The following is a 17,741-nucleotide window of genomic DNA, read 5'->3' as shown; positions in this document are numbered from 1 at the left end:
GAAAATTATAATGCTCCGAAATTTGGTTGTTCACTCCTGAACCAAGTAAGCTGAAATGCTTACAGTGTGTCCCCTTTTACGTGGGTGGTTGGCTCTGCTCCAGGGATGACTAAAACACATCAGGTTGCTATCACACCATCACAGCTTCACATTCAGTTAAGTCATCCCTGTTGCAGGTGGGAGAAACATTCAGGACAGGGACAGCGGAGAAAACAGGAGACGGCAATTACTTTGGTGGTCAGACTTTAAACTGCTGGTATGATGAACCAACTCCCTTCCTTAGCATAATCAGAAAAATTGGGTATGTAAATAATTTTCCTATTTGGTTGTTGCTATAATAATCAGTCCAATGATGATATCCTAACTTGTCTCGGTTTGTTGTTATAATATTATTATTTAACTGTTAAAAGTAGACAATCACTCTTTTCAATACTAAGGAAATTTTCAAAGCAAAATTTTCTTCCAGTATAAAACATCTTGTAACTAGGTGAACTGCTTTAAGTGTATGGAACAACATGCACATATTTACAAGAAAAGAGAAAAATAGAAGAGCACAAAGTAGCAGAAGAGAATCAGCTCAGGCTGTGGCCTGCCATGTGCTTTTTGATACGACCCAGACAAACAGCTTAGATGAGACAGGCTGAGCTGATACGGCACTTTGCTATTGCAGTCTCTCTGCTCACTGCTTTTCTGTTGAGCCAATTTCAACTCAGTCAGCTGGCAGAATGGCTTTCTTCTGAGTTCACAGGCTGAGTCAGTTCAACAAGATCTCCTACCAGTGCCTACAATAGGTGAGGAGGGACCACGTAGTAGAGGATGGAAAACACTGACCCTTCTGTAGTCACAGGTACTTCATGTCAGCTTCCTTGTCTCAAAACTACAACCTTCACTTCGTTCTGCCTCGTTTGTCATGTACTTAAGGATCACAGTACCCTCCATCTGGTGAAGGTTCCATCAAGATAAGAGTTAAAAATGAGGCACTCAGATAAAACAGATACGTAAATTTCTTTTACAGCTGAGCTTCAGTAGACTTATGGAGGAAGTCAGAAATCACCAATTTACTGACCATGCTCCAATAAAACTGAGACAGCCCACAGCACATTGCACAGTGATGTTTCAGACTCTTAAAAGAACAAAACTAGGTTTTTGCGTCGTGATGCAACTGGTTCTCAGGCATATACTCATCTAAACCACACATGAAGGAAATTTTTAAAAATGAGCATAAATAACTCAGAATTTGTGTGTAGTGCACTCGTGCATTCTCCCTAAGTGAAATCACTTGCCATCATATTTTAGCTGGAAAAGTATCGAGTATCTTAACATGGGACCAGAAGCACAAAAAAAAACTTCAAAGAAACAGCATTATCAAAGAAGGAAATGGATCAAGCTCCAAAAAGATACCACAGCTAGATTACTGCACACAGAGCACAACAAACAGCTTCACTTAAGATTGGTTTCTGAGTCATTTACAGAAATTATTGTTTACTTATATAACTTTCTACTCATTTTAAAGAATATTAGGGGGACACAACATCCAATTCTATGGTCTAAAGCCCAAAATTTTCACAGAAGTCAGCAGCAATAATGGTTGCTTATCACTTTCCAAGATAAAGTCTCAAATGAAAAAACTATTTTCTTCCTCTTTTGCACAGTACTGAAAACTGCTAATAAATCTAACCATTTAGCTCATAATTTTCAACTGTGTATTCTATACTAAGATTAAATTCACCATAATGAAATTCTGATTTATTTCTTATTCACTGATTTGGGTGCTGGGTAATGTCATTCTTTCAATATTCTACCTTTTTACAAGTTAAAAGCAATTGAGATGAAAACCTTGAAAATCATCCTGATACATTTGCTTTTCGAAACAGAATCATCTGCACAGTCTCATAAAACATTGGCAAATAACCCTAGTTCATTCTTTATTGTCTGTCTTCCACACTGGTTTTACTCTGTTTTGTTGGTTTATGGGGACTACGGTACAGATATTCACAGTGAAAATGTCATATTACTTAAATTCATTAAAAACTACCTTTGTGTCCAGCTTGCAGGGTGAAGCCCATGTTCAACTGCAGCATTTTCTGCTGGTAAACCAAATGCATCCCAACCCATTGGATTTATCACCTGTAAGCAAAAAGGAAAAACAATCTTACACAACTTTCTGGAATGGCATCAACAACACAGACAGGCTTCTAAATAATGAACAGTGTTTTGCATTTCAGCATTTGCTTTGTCTGAATTGAACCTCTTCAAAACATGCCCGCTATGGCTAGGTCTGTTTTAAAAGATGAATATGAAGCATACTTGCTATCTACAATGTGATGTTAGATGGAGCTTAAAGTATTATGTAATAAATCCTCATGACTATTTCAATACCAGTGACAAAAATCAATCCTTTGCGAATTGTGTGGTGGCCAAAATTAGCAGTTGATGCTACTACTAAACAAAATCAAATATTCTTTTTGTTGAAGAAAAATACTCTATGATAACCTTAAATCCAACAGATAATGGAACCAACAGAAAATGAAGAGGATGGGGAAAACTGTTTTAGTCAAATTTTACTAAAATATCTTTTGTAAATATAGACTGCAGACTGACAGAATTGTATTTCATGACCACAAATAAAAATGCAAAAATTTTTACTACAAAATATAATAGGTCATTTCTGTTGAAATAGAAATATATCTTTCCTATTAACATGCAAATTATTTAGAAAATTAACCTAGCAATACAGTATAAGTATTCAAAAAAACTGTTCAATAACTACGGAAATCAAGGCCAGTACTTAAGATGCTGTCATTAAACACACATATATTGGATACGTGATAATACCCATTTGTTACACCTACAATTGTGCTATAAATTCAATAACTATGATTAAAGTTATGCAAGTTTAACAATAGCAAAACATGATTGAGTAACATTTTACAGGTTCTAAGAAATCAAAATTTTTGCCCCTAAAAATATGAAGAACTTGTTCTTTAGTGGCATGTAAGCAAACAAGAAATAAGAAAGCAAGCCCAGCAATACTAATCTCATAAACTATCTCCCTGTGAAAAATCCGTTCATTTCTGAAGCACAAGAGCTACTTTTGCTACTGGTTTGAATTATTTTTATTCTTCTTTGCTACAACCTTCCAATCCTCTGACTTCAGTGGATTCTTTCATAAAAAATATTTTATAGACATGTTTATAAAGGTGCCCTAGGCACCAACTCAGTGTAAAAGCAACAGAATTTAACAGATGTGACTCCTCAGTATTCCTGTTTTCAATACTGAGCTAAAACTAAACCTGCTGTATATCATTACCCTGCTGGTGCAGCAATAAAACCAAAGGTATTAACCTGTGATCAGCTGTGGTTCAAGCCAGTACAGTAAGCATCGTTGCACAGCACATTTTTTATGTATAAATCTAACTGAAATTGGAATGCTATGCTGTCTTACAAATTTTCCCTGTAATTAACATTTATTGTTCCTCATATCACAGTATCAGAAAATATAAGAATCAGTTTTTCTAACTCCCCACTTCCTCACATTATAAGCATTACATGGAAAATCTCATTTGGAGCCTAAACCACTTGTCAACGCCCCACTGAAGCACACCTCTACCCAGCCCTTCTCCTCTCCCTCCCCCCACCAGTAATCAAAACTATTGGTATAAAAGAAAAAAAGGTAAACTACAAATAAACTGCAAATCTCAACAGAATTTTTTAAGGACACACTAAAATACTAGTTTCTGCAGCTCAGCTCTTTTTGACCACTACTATTGCTGACCACCTGTCTCTAGACAGAAATTAAATAAATCAGTTGGGTTTTTTTCCATGTATAATACATATTTTCTCTTATCTAAACTCTCTTTGTTTAGTCCAGTGTCCTACATCTGCATCCCTACAAATGCCTTCTTTTAGTACAAGCTGATGCACATTAAATGAGATTAAAAAAACCTACTCTTGATTAATTTTTGTAAAATTTGGCTTCTGAAGATCTCCTGGATATAGACAGGCAGCCATAAGCAAGGCACAATCTCATTCCTCACGCTCATGAGCAAAAAGATGTGGGAAGAACAGCTTCACTACCAGCTACAGGCTCCCCAAAAGGGCTGACTGATGCTCCAGACAGCTAATGTGCAGACATTTTATCACTGTACCATCAGCACTAGCAGGAGTTATCTGCTCACACAGATCTTCCCAATTCTAGCATGTATATTAAAAATACCATACAGTATATTCACTTATCACATTCAGAAGACAGTTCAATTTAACAACCAGTAGCATTCCTCAAGTTAAAGGACTGAAGAAATACGCTAATTCAAGTTTCAATCAGAAACCTGAATTTAAAGAGACATTAAAAATATCCTCAAATTAATCTCCAGGATAGATCTATTTATGTAGTTGCTATAGAGATGAATGTAACACGCACAGTGGTTTAGAAAATGATTTCAAGTTTATTGTCTCTTTTACTTCTCTACCGTGAATGGATTTAAAGGTTTGTGAAATGCATTTGTCTAAACAATAGGTCAGCTGCTTCTCGCTGGAATGTATGTTACATATCTACAGTTAAAATGCCACGGTCTCCATGCAGCACTTGGCATTACATCTTAACTCTACTTTGCCAACATAAAACACATGGCTGAGATTAACTATATAGTTCTGAAAAGCATCTGAAATCTCAAGAGACATGGAAGGGGAGAAGAAAATACACTACTAACATGTCAGAAGTTAGCACAAAGAATAAAGGAATGGTTCAACTGTTCAAACCAAAGAAAAATAGGAAGAAAGCAATTTTGAAGATCAAAGGGTATTCCAGGTAGCTCCTTGATGGGTTGGTCATAGGCTCTAACTAGCAGAAAACATGGCTGCTCCCTGCTCCCTCCAGCGTTACAGACGAGCAGAAGGAAAAAACCTCATCTACTTTCTTGAATGCAGACTTGATTGCTTCTGACAGCAGTCTCTAAACCTTATGCAACTAAGGGATCAATTCTGCTCATTAGAGTGACCACTCATCCAAGCATCGCTTCTCTGTACAGACAGTATTTTCTCTAAGCTGCAAGGGGAAAGAAAAAAACAAATAATGAAGATATGTTGCAGAGAGGAGGCCTGCATATGTCTGAGAATGTCTATACCTGGGAAAAGAAGGCAGGCTATAGTTTCAGTTATTTTAAGACAGCAGAAGCCAGTACTATCTCCAAAGGCCAGAGTTTCTGATCTTCATGATGAAGTAGACAGGCAAACTCTTCCTGGTTAAAACTACTAGGTTAGTCTGGAACACAGAGGGCTTAAGATCCTCAGCAGTTCAAATGATCTGGCAGGATCAAGTATGAAAGACTGGCATTTTCTACTATTCAATGTACTGTGTTTTGCACAGGAACATGAAAGTTGCAAGTGATTTATTAGTGTGCAGGGAACAAAGTGCTTGGTAACTACCACACTGAGCGCTCTTTTAAGGAGCAGATTATTAAAAAGGAAAACAGTTGCATCTTGAAACATTTTAGATCCCGAAGACTCTGACTTCATATTAGCTCGAAGCATCGCTGTAAGAATCACTGCACAGCATGGTCAAAAATCTGTCATTAATGATGGCTAGAGCTCTTAACGTGACTGTGGGATGAAGCAGAGGAAGACACAGTAACTCCATTAATTCATTTCTAAGATCTCAGCTCTTCCTTTCAGAGGATTTTCATCTATTCACTGCCGTAACAATCAGCCCATCACACTGACATTAGTAGGCGAGATCAGCAGGTACCACATAACACAAAGCTGACAATGATCTCATAACATTCAGTTCTCTGCCTCCATCAACATAACTAGGACAGATGATTCAGTGAATTTTCCTTTATGTTTGTAATGAAACAAAGAATTTGTTTGCTCTCCTGATGTGCTCAGTATGTCTCAAAACTATGACCAGGGAGCTGACGTATCTTTCTCACATCCAGATTGATGCATTCTAGATTTTAAGACAGACAGTAGAATCAGTGTCAAAAATGCTTGTAAATAAATATATTTATTTCAGAGAATGTGTGATAAGAGAACCAAAAATAAAAACGAAGAGGTTTGCAGACAGATTAGTGATCTGAATCAATACAGCAAAGTCTACATTCCTGTCTCTAGTTACAGCCCCATTACACACTTGACGTGAACTAACCAAAAAAGGCTGACAAAATAGGTGATCCATGGTCACGAGTTCCAGCTACCAGAAAACACTCCTGACTGCAGCAGCAACTTTCTGTCACCCTCCTTGCACTTGATCTCACAATTGTGCAACCACACACAAGTAAGACAGTAAGGACATGCAGTTGGAGAGGGGAAAGTAGAGGACGGCTGCTCCTTCCACTGACCACCTGCAATCAGGCTGAACACGTTGAAAATCTGATTTGTAAATCGACAGATTACTGATACAACACATTTTAAATACAAAGCCTCCACCTGAATGCAGACTAGATTGTCTTTTAAGTGTCCTAGGTAATAAACACCATCATGCTAACATGCAACAGCAAAAAATTACCACCACCACCCAAAAAAACCCCAAGCAGGCAAGGCACACCTCGAAATAGATTAAAATAATGAATTTTTGACTAGTGTGTACACTCTAGCAAGGACTATTTAAATGATTCTCTGCAACAGAATGCTGCATATTTGCATTCTGATAAGGCACTTTCAAATTAAAAAAATAATCAACCCACACAGATTTCTATCAAAGCATAACTCCGCTTATAAAATGCTCTCATTTATCTCTTGTTCTCACAAGATATAAAGTATAAGAAATTATTCTACATCCACACACTACCACAAACATTCAGAAAACAAAGGCGTCACTCACCTCCTTAATCTCACACATTCTTGCATAACAAGAATGGAGCACATCAAAAGAAGGGCAACAAAGCTGGTGAAGAGTCTGGAGCACAAGTCCTGTGAGGAGCCACTGAGGCTCAGAACTGGGCTTGTCTAGCCTGGAGGCTGAGGGGAGACCTTCTCGCTCTCTACAACTCCCTGAAAGGAGGTTGTAGCCAGGGGGTGTTGGTCTCTTCTCCCAAGTAACAAGTGACAGGACAAGAGGAAATGGCCTCCAGTTGTGCCAGGGGAGGTTTAGATTGGATGCTAGGAACAACTTCTCCACCAAAAGGGTTGTCAAGCCTTGGAAGAGGCTGCCCAGGGGACAGGTTGAGTCACCATCCCTGGAGGTATTGAAAAGACCTGTAGATGTGGTGCTTCGGGACATGGTTTAGTGGTGGACTTGACAGTGCTAGGTGAACGGTTGGACTCGATGATCTTAAAGGTAATTTCCAACCTAAACAGTTCTGGGATTCTCCGATTCTAACATAATTACATTTTAAAATAATATCTCATTTTCTCTCTTTCAGAATGAAACAGTGAGCTAATTAACACTTTCAGTACTTGCTACTGGAAAACTAAATTTAAATAATATTAAATTGACATAGGATACTTGTAATACTTTCCACTTGGTTTATACCACAGAAAATAACCTTGCAAAAGGACACAACAGCCTCACACAAAAAAAAATGGTGGAGAATAGCAGCTAATGATTATCATAAAATGGAACTGTATTACAATAATTCATCCTACTGATGACTTCATTATAAAGTTTTAATTAAACTTGCCTGTCTTTCTTCAATACCATTCACTTTTGCAATTTAAAGAGTAATAAGATTCACTGCTGAAACGGAAAACAATTAATGAAAATACATCTAATTTAAAAAAAGACATTCTGGATAAAACGAAAACACTCTTAAGTTATTTTGGGATATTGTGTAAATATCACTGACAATATTCCAATCCCACCTGTGAGGAGCAGTTTAAGTCCAAATTAAGAAATCTGATCCTAGTGTACAGGAATTTCATCCTGAACTGTCCAATGATCATTCTCATTTCTGCACAACTTGCATATGACAGCCTCGCTGTGGTATCAATTACAATTCAAAATTTTATTAAAAAGATATCACAGGAACTATTGAACTGAATCACTCTCTGTTTACTGATTGCTAAGGGAATTATTCTCAGTCCTCTGAGAGGCACAAATTATCCACTTTGGAATTTATCAAAGACATGATAATGATAGCATGATAAAGCAATGGTAAATACTTTTTCCCCAAGCAGCAGCAGACTGGAAATCTGCCATGATGAAATCCACCATGAATATCTCTATAATTTCTACATGGCACTCAAATAATTAACAGGAAATCTCTTAACTTCTTACAAAACTCATACATTTGAATTCACAAGATGCATGTAAATTTACAGAAAAAACACAACCGGAAACTTCAGAGTTTAGTTCTGGATTGGTTTACTAATAGATACAAAATAGTAATTTAAAATACATAAATTACTTTTTGCTAGCATTTTTAAAGAAATATGCTTGTAATAAGATCTGTGACTAGAACTCTCCATACACAAAAATTGTTTTAATTGCACTTCAAGAAAAATGTTATCCTTAACACATTTTCAAAAGAGACTAGCTCACTGCATTCATGCTAAGTAATCTATATGGTTTACAGTTCCCATACAAAGACTTCAAACTTCATCTTCACTAATTAGAATGTAAACAACTTATCTTACAACAGATGTCCTCTACAAATCATTTACCCAGCAACCTAATCCAACTGCATGACAGAGTTTGCTTCCCATGCACTGCCTACAGGTACTTGAGGAATGTTGGAATAAGAAAATGGTTTACTGGTCAGATCTCCAGGTAAAACAAACGGGACTTCATCATCCATCGGCACAACATGCTGGCCCCATATCGATACAACTCCGGTGATTACCTCTGTATTGCAATACACACCTCCTACTGAAAACTCTGCCAAGCTTATCACTCAGTACACTGGAAAAGTGACTGCCTGTTGCGACGTTACACTTGCATTAAATCCCACCCCTGCATATCATTTAATAAATGACCAGCCAGTCACGTATTGCAGAAAAGGCTGCTGCTCATTAGGTAATCTCTTTGGTTGCCCATTTTCAGTGTCATTAGTCACGAATATCATCTACAGCTTTATGTTGAAGTGGTATTTCTTCCAAAAACAGAAAGGGGAAAAAAGAGCAACAAATATTTATTTTCCCCACTTAAAATGCTGGTGAAGTACAGGTTTCTGGCAAATACCAGTAGATTTCAGTGCATATTAACTCTCTAGAATATTTTAATTGAAACAAAATCAGATCCTATCCAGCTAGAAAAATGTAATACTAATGTTCCATTTTAGAAAAACAAAAAACCAGCTTCCAAATGATTTAACACTTTCCCAGTTAAGATTTCAAACTACTTCCAATATGAAGAAATTACACGAATGGATTCCAAAGAATGCTTCCAATTTACTAAAGGAGCTCTAATCCCTTTGTAAAGGCGTTCAAGCTTATCTTTACTTATGTATTATAACAAATAAGACAATCCTTGCCTGTTCAGATTAAATTAATATGAAAGGAATTTACTATTTTCTCATGAAGGCATTCTCTAAGAAAAATGTCTTGACCTTATTCAACATACATTACTCTTAATCATATATACTAGTCAACTATGTACACACTATATATATTTTCCCTGATGTTTTCCCCTCACTGTTCATTAGACAACAAATACACATTGTAGTCTGATGTTTTCCCTGGGAACTGTTAAGTTTGAATGGTTTTGCCTGTATTTTTCACAGTAACAGCCCACAATTCCTCACTGACTTACAAACACTTTCAACCTCCCTGTATTGCTTCTAGCACCGTTTTATGACTTGCTAACCAAGGTCAGTTTTACATCTATAGCTATAGATATCGTTCCTAAGATAATTTTCAATGACTCTTCCTTTTTCTTAGCTTGGAAATGATGGAAGTATTTACTACTCAAAAATCTTATCCTAAACTTGCCTTGAATACCTGAAATGCATTCACTTCTGCTTAGAATTTTGACTTGGGAAAAATTAGCAGCCCCTTAACTTTCAAACATGCAATATTAAAGCTAAATTTCCAGAAAGAAAAAAAGAATTTAAAAAATCAAGTAACTTCAAAATTATGCATACTAATATTTTTGTTTATAAAGCATTCTTTCCTTTTATGTACTGAAGAATTTCAGTAATTCCCTGAATACAGGGGAAAATATTTTTCTTGGGTATATCAAATTTTATGTATAAGATAAAACTATGTCACAGCCTATAATCATCACAATAAAGAAATCTTTAACAGATTGGACAATCGTGACAATGGCCAGAGAAAACATCTAGAGGTTGATAAATTAATTGTGAGGAGAAAAATCAATTATAAAGACTTTAAGTGATGGAGAAATTAGCATGGCTAATAAAGAAAAAGCTTTTTTAAGGTAAATATAAGTTCCAGCAACATCACTAACACAACAGCTCTTAGTATGACATAATCATTTGAGAGATCTTTAGTATCTTTTAATTGTACATGAAGGTTAAATTCTTTGGCTGCCCACCTTCAGTCATAAACAGATGTTCAAAGTGGTTAACACAACAGCAGATAGACATATTTACAGAAATTCAGCGTGTTCTACAGGCACTCTAATACCCTTCAAAGTAATTTTCACATGAAATGTTAAAATAAGCTGAAGTGTAAGATTTAAAAACTTTAAAAGACTTTCAAAACTTTTCTTGAAAAAACAGGCAATAGTGGAAATAAAAACTTGCTTTCATAATGGCTCTTATATTTCTTTGCAATTATCTTTTCTCCAAAGGCTTCTACTAAAGGTGCTTACTTCCCTTGTATTCAAAAGCTAACACCTACAGCATCCTACCGGATGTAGATAATTATTTTCACTTTATTTTAGCTAGTAGAAGAGGAAGTATGTTTTCATCTCTCTCAATAGAAATTTAGTGGCTATCTCCACCATTATTGATGAGAGATGAGCTATGCCCTGAAATAACATCTCCTGTGGTATTAACATCAAGCAGGAATCAAAAGTCCCTTCAAAAGCCCAGCTGGCTCTATTTTTTTAATGAGATGTAAGTTCTGGAGTTCGGAAAGATTAGTATTACAACAGACATTATGGGTTTTTTTTCATTTAAAGTCCAAGGTAGTTATTTCTTTTTCCTGTAATTTCAAAAGCATGAGAATGCATTTCTGTAAAGCAACAGCATATATTCAGTGCACAGTATGTTCATCATTGGCATAAAATACATAGTATTTGGAAAGGCAGCACACTGAATAATTCAGTGAAAATACCTTTAAGAGTCTCATGGGTGGTGATATATCAAGGAAACACGACACTTCTGCAGCCCTTGTAGCAAGGAAATTGCACTTAGTACCATAACCGGCAACTAACATTTTTCTCCATTTCATCTTCTCTGTACTCTTTTGAGGGTCTGACTCCTATATTCTTGAACCGCTCCTTCTCTCTCGTACATTAGAAAGAATTCCTTTCAGAGTCTCATCCTAGATTCTTGCCTACGGCTATTTCTTTCCTTTTTGTTCCCTACCCTAAAATTGGGTATTCTCATTCCATATTCCTTCTTCCTACTGTTTCCCAGATTCTTAACATTTTCCCTCTACCAGATGTCATCTTCTCACTTAATATGGTTGTCACTCAGGCCACAATTCTCCCACACCTTCCTCACATCCTTCAAATTTTACCCACCAGTCTTTACTGCAGAACACCTGTAGACTGCAGGGTCTAGGCTCTCAGCTACACCTTACACCTACTGGAGAGAGAGAAGGGAGCGAGAGAAAAATGATGGCAGGCATGGGGCAGACTGGGAAACACAGGAACATGAAAAGTAAAGTGGGATTTCTCCTTGCAGGTGTGGTGAGTAGTCTTAGCTTCCTACTTCATAGACTTCCACCCTCAGAAAACTGTTTCATACATATGAGTAAGGCTGAAATACACAAGTCAAGGGGTCAGCGACTACAGAACAGAAACTTGTAGTTACACCCAGGTGACGTGATGTGTGATGCGACCCCTGACTAACAGCAGCCATGAGAAAGGGTTTCCCTCCCAGCTGGCACAGAGGAGCAGGATGTCCCCTTCAAGTTGAGGACATCAACCTCTTGTCAGGAGCAGAAGAGGTGAAAGGAGTTGATTTCTGCGGTATCTCAGCTTTCTCTTGCCACCTAATCTTTTTTCCTCCCCCACAGTCCCAACTAGATGGCAGTAGGGCCTTCAACCTCCTCTCATCGAAATGGTGAGGTGCATATGCCTCATCAACACTGTGCCATATGTCAATAGATTCAGGTAGCTGATACAGCATTGGCTGTATCATTTGAGATAGCTTCTAACGATTTGTTATCAACTGGGAGTTTTGACCACCACCTGTTTTTAAAATGTCTCAAACTTCAGTATCCAAAGCTCCACAGGTCATGTGCACATATTTGTAGCATTTGTAGCATAGATTCCAACTAAGCCTTCACTTTCATGGATTTTGGAAAATACTAATTTCCTGACCAATTGTGATATTGAAACATAAAAAACCCACCCAGTCCTACTGCTGATCTTTTCTTACCTGCATCCCTCTCATTTTCTGGAATCGCGCTACTGCATCACTAATGGTGTAGACACGAACATGGCCCATGTGAAGCTTTCCAGAAGGATATGGGAACATAGAAAGCACATAAAATTTTGGTCTTGATTTCTAGAAAGAAATTTTTAAAAAGTTATGACTACATGAGTTAGCATTTCACGTAACTAAATACATGTACACATTACAAACTACACAGTGCCAGAAAAAGAAAAAGGTTCTACTGGAACTGATCCAAGTGAGCACTGACAAAGTTCCTAGGATCAAATTCTTTGGGGCTGTAAATGGAGACTTTTTACCAGATTTTGCTGCCATCTCATCAATTTATATTCATATTTATGTGACACTTGAAAATTGTTTTTAATCAACTTTTACTAACAAAAGATATATTAACATAACTGCAGCTCAACAAATCACCGTTCCCCACCATAGCATATGTCACTGATTATCTATGTGCTCCCAATCTGTCCCACCAAAAAATGAAAACATGACAGGTTAAATTATCCTCTTAACTGTTAAATGTTTTACTTTGTATTTACAACAAACATGGAGCTCAGGGCCAGTTGCTTTCTGTCAGCTGAACTGCAGTAACTCACTGAGTGACTAAATCATCTGCAATTGCATGAACATCCACTGAAGTGAAACCGCTCGGTTTCACTACATATGCTCAGATCTAAAGACATCTTACCAGCAGTATGTTGCATAATGAAAGAAAGTAAAAATTTCATCTAGTTCAGTTTGAGTAAATTGACAAAAGTTACAAAGAAATCAAACATTATCCCTCTCACATAATTCCTAATACATCTTAATTACCATTGAATTTACCATTGATACACACTTGATAAGTTCCCATATTATTTTTCTTATGTTAATAATGCAAAAAACCCTATGGGTAGCTTTTAGTATTTTGAACCAAACTCTATTCATATTTATCAAATATTACTACTTTATCTCTTTTGTCCAATAATAGCAAAATTAGAAATAATCTGAATACTTCATTGCAGCACTACACAATATTTGCCTCTCAATATGAATTTAAATTTACTTCAACTGTAAGGATAAACAAAAATATTAAAAATACAGTTTTGAACTTAGTATATGTATGATATATATGATACATATATTTACATGTATTATCAGATATTAAAGACACAAGCCTAAATGAACGCTTCCCTGCTACATGTATGCATACATGCCATTTTCACCTCAGTTTTCTTCCTCATAAAAAGCAAGTCCCTTTTCTCTCTTCGACACTTCGATAGAATCAACTCTTTGTTGAAGAGGGGGCACATTTTAGGAAAGAAGAACAAACAAACATGAAGGGGCATAAAAAAGTTTTTATACCTACGTGACTGAGCATAATTGTGAAGGCAAAAAGAGTCAGAGACCGAGATTACAATTGTTTTCAAGATCCTTTACTGCATTGGAAAAGTTGGGGTTTTTTTCTGCAAGCCACTCATTATTTCTAAGACACTGTAAACTAGAAAATACTGTTTAAAAAATCATCTTCCCTTAATATAGATGTTAATGAGTCAAAGTGTGTAGTGTTAACAGATTTGTTAGAGTCATTGGGAACAAGATCTTTAGAAAGTTAATTGTTTAAAGAAGTTACAAGTGTAGAAGATGTTTCTTGTAACACTTTAAGTAATTAGTTCCTAAATGTGGTATAATATACAAAGAAAGAACTGATTGCTTACACACTTCCTAAATTTACAAGCTCATACTTTGCTGATTGTGTTTTTCCTCAAGATTTTTTTATTATTTTTCCATCTATTTCATCAATTGTTTTTAGTAATCTACTATCATATAAAAGTATTTTCGCCTGAAATGTAATATACATCTCATCATTATAAGCCAACTATACTAAGTAATTTTCAATTAACTCTATTCTGAGAAAACAAAAATATCAAACATGTAATTTCTAAATTTCTCATAATGCTTACATCAGTTTCTGAAATTTTGCAGAACTGATCCTTTATTCTTGGGAGCCACCAATTCTCAACTCTTTTTCTTGTCTCCAATCCATAGCTTTTTTCCCATTTCCCCGTCTCACTGTAAATAGTTCTGACATAAGCAGGAACCAGTCTCCTCTGCCATTTAATTAATCCCAGGAAGCCACTTAGCTGTCTCTTCAAGCATGAGGAACAGGTGCCAACTCTCTGACAAACCAACTGCATTCTTAAGGTTATGATAGCTGAAAAAGACAAAAATATGTATTTCAGTCTACAATATATAACAGGAATTCAGTCGTTATTACGATTATACAGAAATTTGGTAGCTATGAAACATATTTTAGCTTGATTTAGATTACTTGGCTGTTTTCCATGGTATTTGCATTTTATTCACGTGTGTTTGAATTATAAAAGCATTTATTTTTTATCCAAGAGAACTAACTGTGGCCCTTGCATGGAAGAAAACTGTTAGATTTCTTCTCTAATAAGATACAATTCTTACATTCAATCTGCAATAAAAGCAGGATTAGTCAACAACAGTTGAGGAAACAGCTGACTGAACAGAACATGGGTAACAAGGTGTTAGTAACAATTTAGAATGAAAATAAGGAGAAGAGGAAGTTGGATGAAATTATCCTGTAAAACGACTGAATTTGCAATCACTGAAAAGAGATGGGGGAGGATGACTATAATTAGTAGATTTCAACTAGATATTCTAAACTGAGTATTTTGCTAAGGGCTTCCTCATCAGTATAGTTTTCTGCAAGAACTACATGAGAAACTAATAATGTTCAGACAAGATGTAATTTAACAAGTCAAGCATGTAAAGCAATCCATTTCTCTTTCAACTAAAAATCCAGTTAAAAGAACTCTTCATACGCTTTAGTGAGTCTTCTAAAATAAAACTACTCAGATGTGAGAAAGATCAAACAGTCCACAAGTTCGGGATCGGTCTCAATAGGATATTTACTGATTTTTACTTCCTACAGTAGGAAATATGGCATTGAAAAAAACCCTACGCTGACATTTCTTGCCCATCTTCACCCCTAATTCCTTTTTTAAAAATCTTGTTCGTTTATTTATATCAATTATTTCCTATCCTCTATGGTTGTTTGGGGTTTGGTTTTTTTTTTTTTTTCAAATTCTGACCTATACACTTGACTGTTGTACCAAGCTAGCTATTTCAGTCAGTTCATAATTTTTCTTGCAGTTACATTAGTAAAATCTCTGTGTAGAGAAACTCTGTATAAGAAACAGTTTTATTTATTTCCCATGTGATAGCAATTTTATCAGTAGAAATAATTGCTATACCACCTAAATTAGGTCCCCAGTATAGCTAGTGGGAGTTATATTTCCTTAATATTCACCACATTATGCATACACAAGCACTCATCACCTGTATCTATTACATAACTAAAGAATTGCACCTTTTTTCTGTTACTTATCAAGAGGATCTTTCAAACATTTTTCATTTATATAAGTCATGTCAGTACCTTGAATTTTTTGTGGCTAACCTCTAAAATCTCTCATATTTGTAATAACAAATCCAGGACTGAACTCAGAATGCCCAGTGCAGGTGCACGAGTTATGTAGGAGAAACCTAATTTCTCCCCCTCCATAACCTTACACTTCTTCACTCAGTTCAAAATTAGCAAGAACATTTCAGTTCTTCACCATTTTGTTTATTTTTATTAATTGCTTCCTTATCACTTATTTCTATTATTTCCATTTCTTTTAAAACAGAAAGGAGCACTCCCTTTTCATAGGGTAGGCCACTTTCAGCATTGCTGATTTACAATACGTATATTTTAAAACACGAACATTACATACACATGAAACCTTCTATGAAGACAGAAAGGAAAGACACAAGCCAGACCCAGTGCCTGTGCACGGCTCAAGAGAAGCCTGCTTGCAAACCTCACGCCTGCCAGGACACATTTGGGTAACCTCAGGTCCTACAGGTCATGTGTGCAGGAGTCAGAGCAGTAGATGCGAGTGGGAAAGGGGCCATAGCCTGAGCAAAGCTCAGTTAAACACATGGACTTGCAGGATGAGGAGGAGATCTGCAGTCTCCTTCCTGCTCCCAGACCCCCTCATGCACAAGATGCGATGACCAGCAAGGCACACGTTGGGCCAAGCAAGGACACGTAGCACATCTAAGATGTGGCCCAAAGCATTTTTGCCTTTGCAGGTTTGTGTGCATGGGACTAGGACAAGAAGGGTGCCCCTCCCCACCCCAATTATGGGCATCCCAGCCCAGTGCTGTGTGGGTCTTCAAAGGAGCACATTACAAGCCAAAACTGTCCAACTCTGCAAGGTGTGCCAAGAAGGGAGGAAGGGGCTGGACAGATGGGGGAGCACAGGTAGAGACCCTGCTTTGGAAAGATGCAGTAAGCATGCAGGAGAGGAGACCTTTACTAAACTGAAAATTGCTTGTAAGTACTAGCACGTTTCACTTACTCTACAAGTGAGGTAGGCAGTCAAATTCCTTTCTTTTCCCTGCAGCTCAAATTTTAATTAAAAAAAGAAAAAAAAAATCTCCTTACATATTCCCCTCCTGCAGTTTATTAACAGGGGCCTTGTGGGGGTGGCCCGCTGCTGGAGAAGCGGACGCAAGAGCACGCAGCTCCCGGAACGGGAAAGACCAACCGGGAGAGCGGTCACGGCGAGGCGGGACACTTGGGGAGGGGGTGCTACGGGGCACAGTGCCGCAGGGAGAGCCGGCTGCGAGGGGCTGCCCCGCTGGCAGCGGCACGGCGCGAGCACCGACGCTAACAGAGCAAGCGAGGGGAAGCAAGGCACCGGCGGCAAAGGCCGCCCGGGGGTGAGCGTGAAGAGGAGCAGAGGCAGACGGCAGTTAGAGCCGTTGGGCTGACAGGAGGCGAGCCCCGCGCTCACGACTGCCGCCGCGGGACCGTTACCTGCGCGCGGAAACCCGCTGCTGCGCCTCACACACCCTCAGTTTCTCTTCCTCTACCTGGGCGCCGCCATTTTTTTTATTTTTTTTAAGCGCGCGCGGCCGCACGGCGCATGCGCAAGAGGCCATGCGGAGGCGGCGCATGCGCCGCAGGGGTGCCGTTCCCCGTGGAGGGGCGGTGCGGTCGGGTTGCGGGTGGATGCACCGAGCTGAGGTGAGGGCAGTTTTGCTGTCTGCCTTGTCAGGAGCAAACGGTGTGAAAGCCGAAAAACCTTCAGGAAATCTCCTGTGTTTCTAAGCTCTGAGCCTCACGGTAGGCAGGACGGGAGGGAAGCGTGGCCCTCCGAAACGGTAGTCCGCCCAGGTGCGATGCCTGGTGAGGCGGGAGCCTCTCGGAGCTTGCTTTGA

At 37.9% G+C, this 17,741-nt stretch overlaps 1 protein-coding gene across 3 annotated transcripts in view; it reads right to left on the bottom strand.

Annotated features, from left to right (window-relative positions):
* Positions 1 to 17,445, bottom strand: part of LARS2 (leucyl-tRNA synthetase 2, mitochondrial) — an 89,537-nt gene extending 72,092 nt beyond the window's left edge. Inside the window, exons 1-4 of one of the 3 annotated variants that reach the window (XM_054818540.1) lie at positions 17,338 to 17,445; positions 14,408 to 14,658; positions 12,450 to 12,578; positions 2,036 to 2,127 (exon numbers count right to left, since the gene is read on the bottom strand). In XM_054818540.1, coding sequence (XP_054674515.1) covers positions 2,036 to 2,127; positions 12,450 to 12,578; positions 14,408 to 14,641 — 455 coding nt within the window. In that variant the 5' untranslated portion in view covers positions 14,642 to 14,658; positions 17,338 to 17,445. Of the gene's footprint in view, positions 1 to 2,035; positions 2,128 to 12,449; positions 12,579 to 13,669; positions 13,735 to 14,407; positions 14,659 to 16,876; positions 17,005 to 17,337 lie in introns of those variants that run through there. The other 2 variants (XM_054818541.1, XM_054818542.1) reach the window with 2 other exon arrangements.
* Between the last annotated feature and the right edge of the window lie 296 nt (positions 17,446 to 17,741).

Source organism: Grus americana, chromosome 2 (assembly GCF_028858705.1).
Source record: "Grus americana isolate bGruAme1 chromosome 2, bGruAme1.mat, whole genome shotgun sequence".
NCBI classification, from domain to species: domain Eukaryota; kingdom Metazoa; phylum Chordata; class Aves; order Gruiformes; family Gruidae; genus Grus; species Grus americana.
This window is presented reverse-complemented; position numbering and strand designations above follow the sequence as displayed.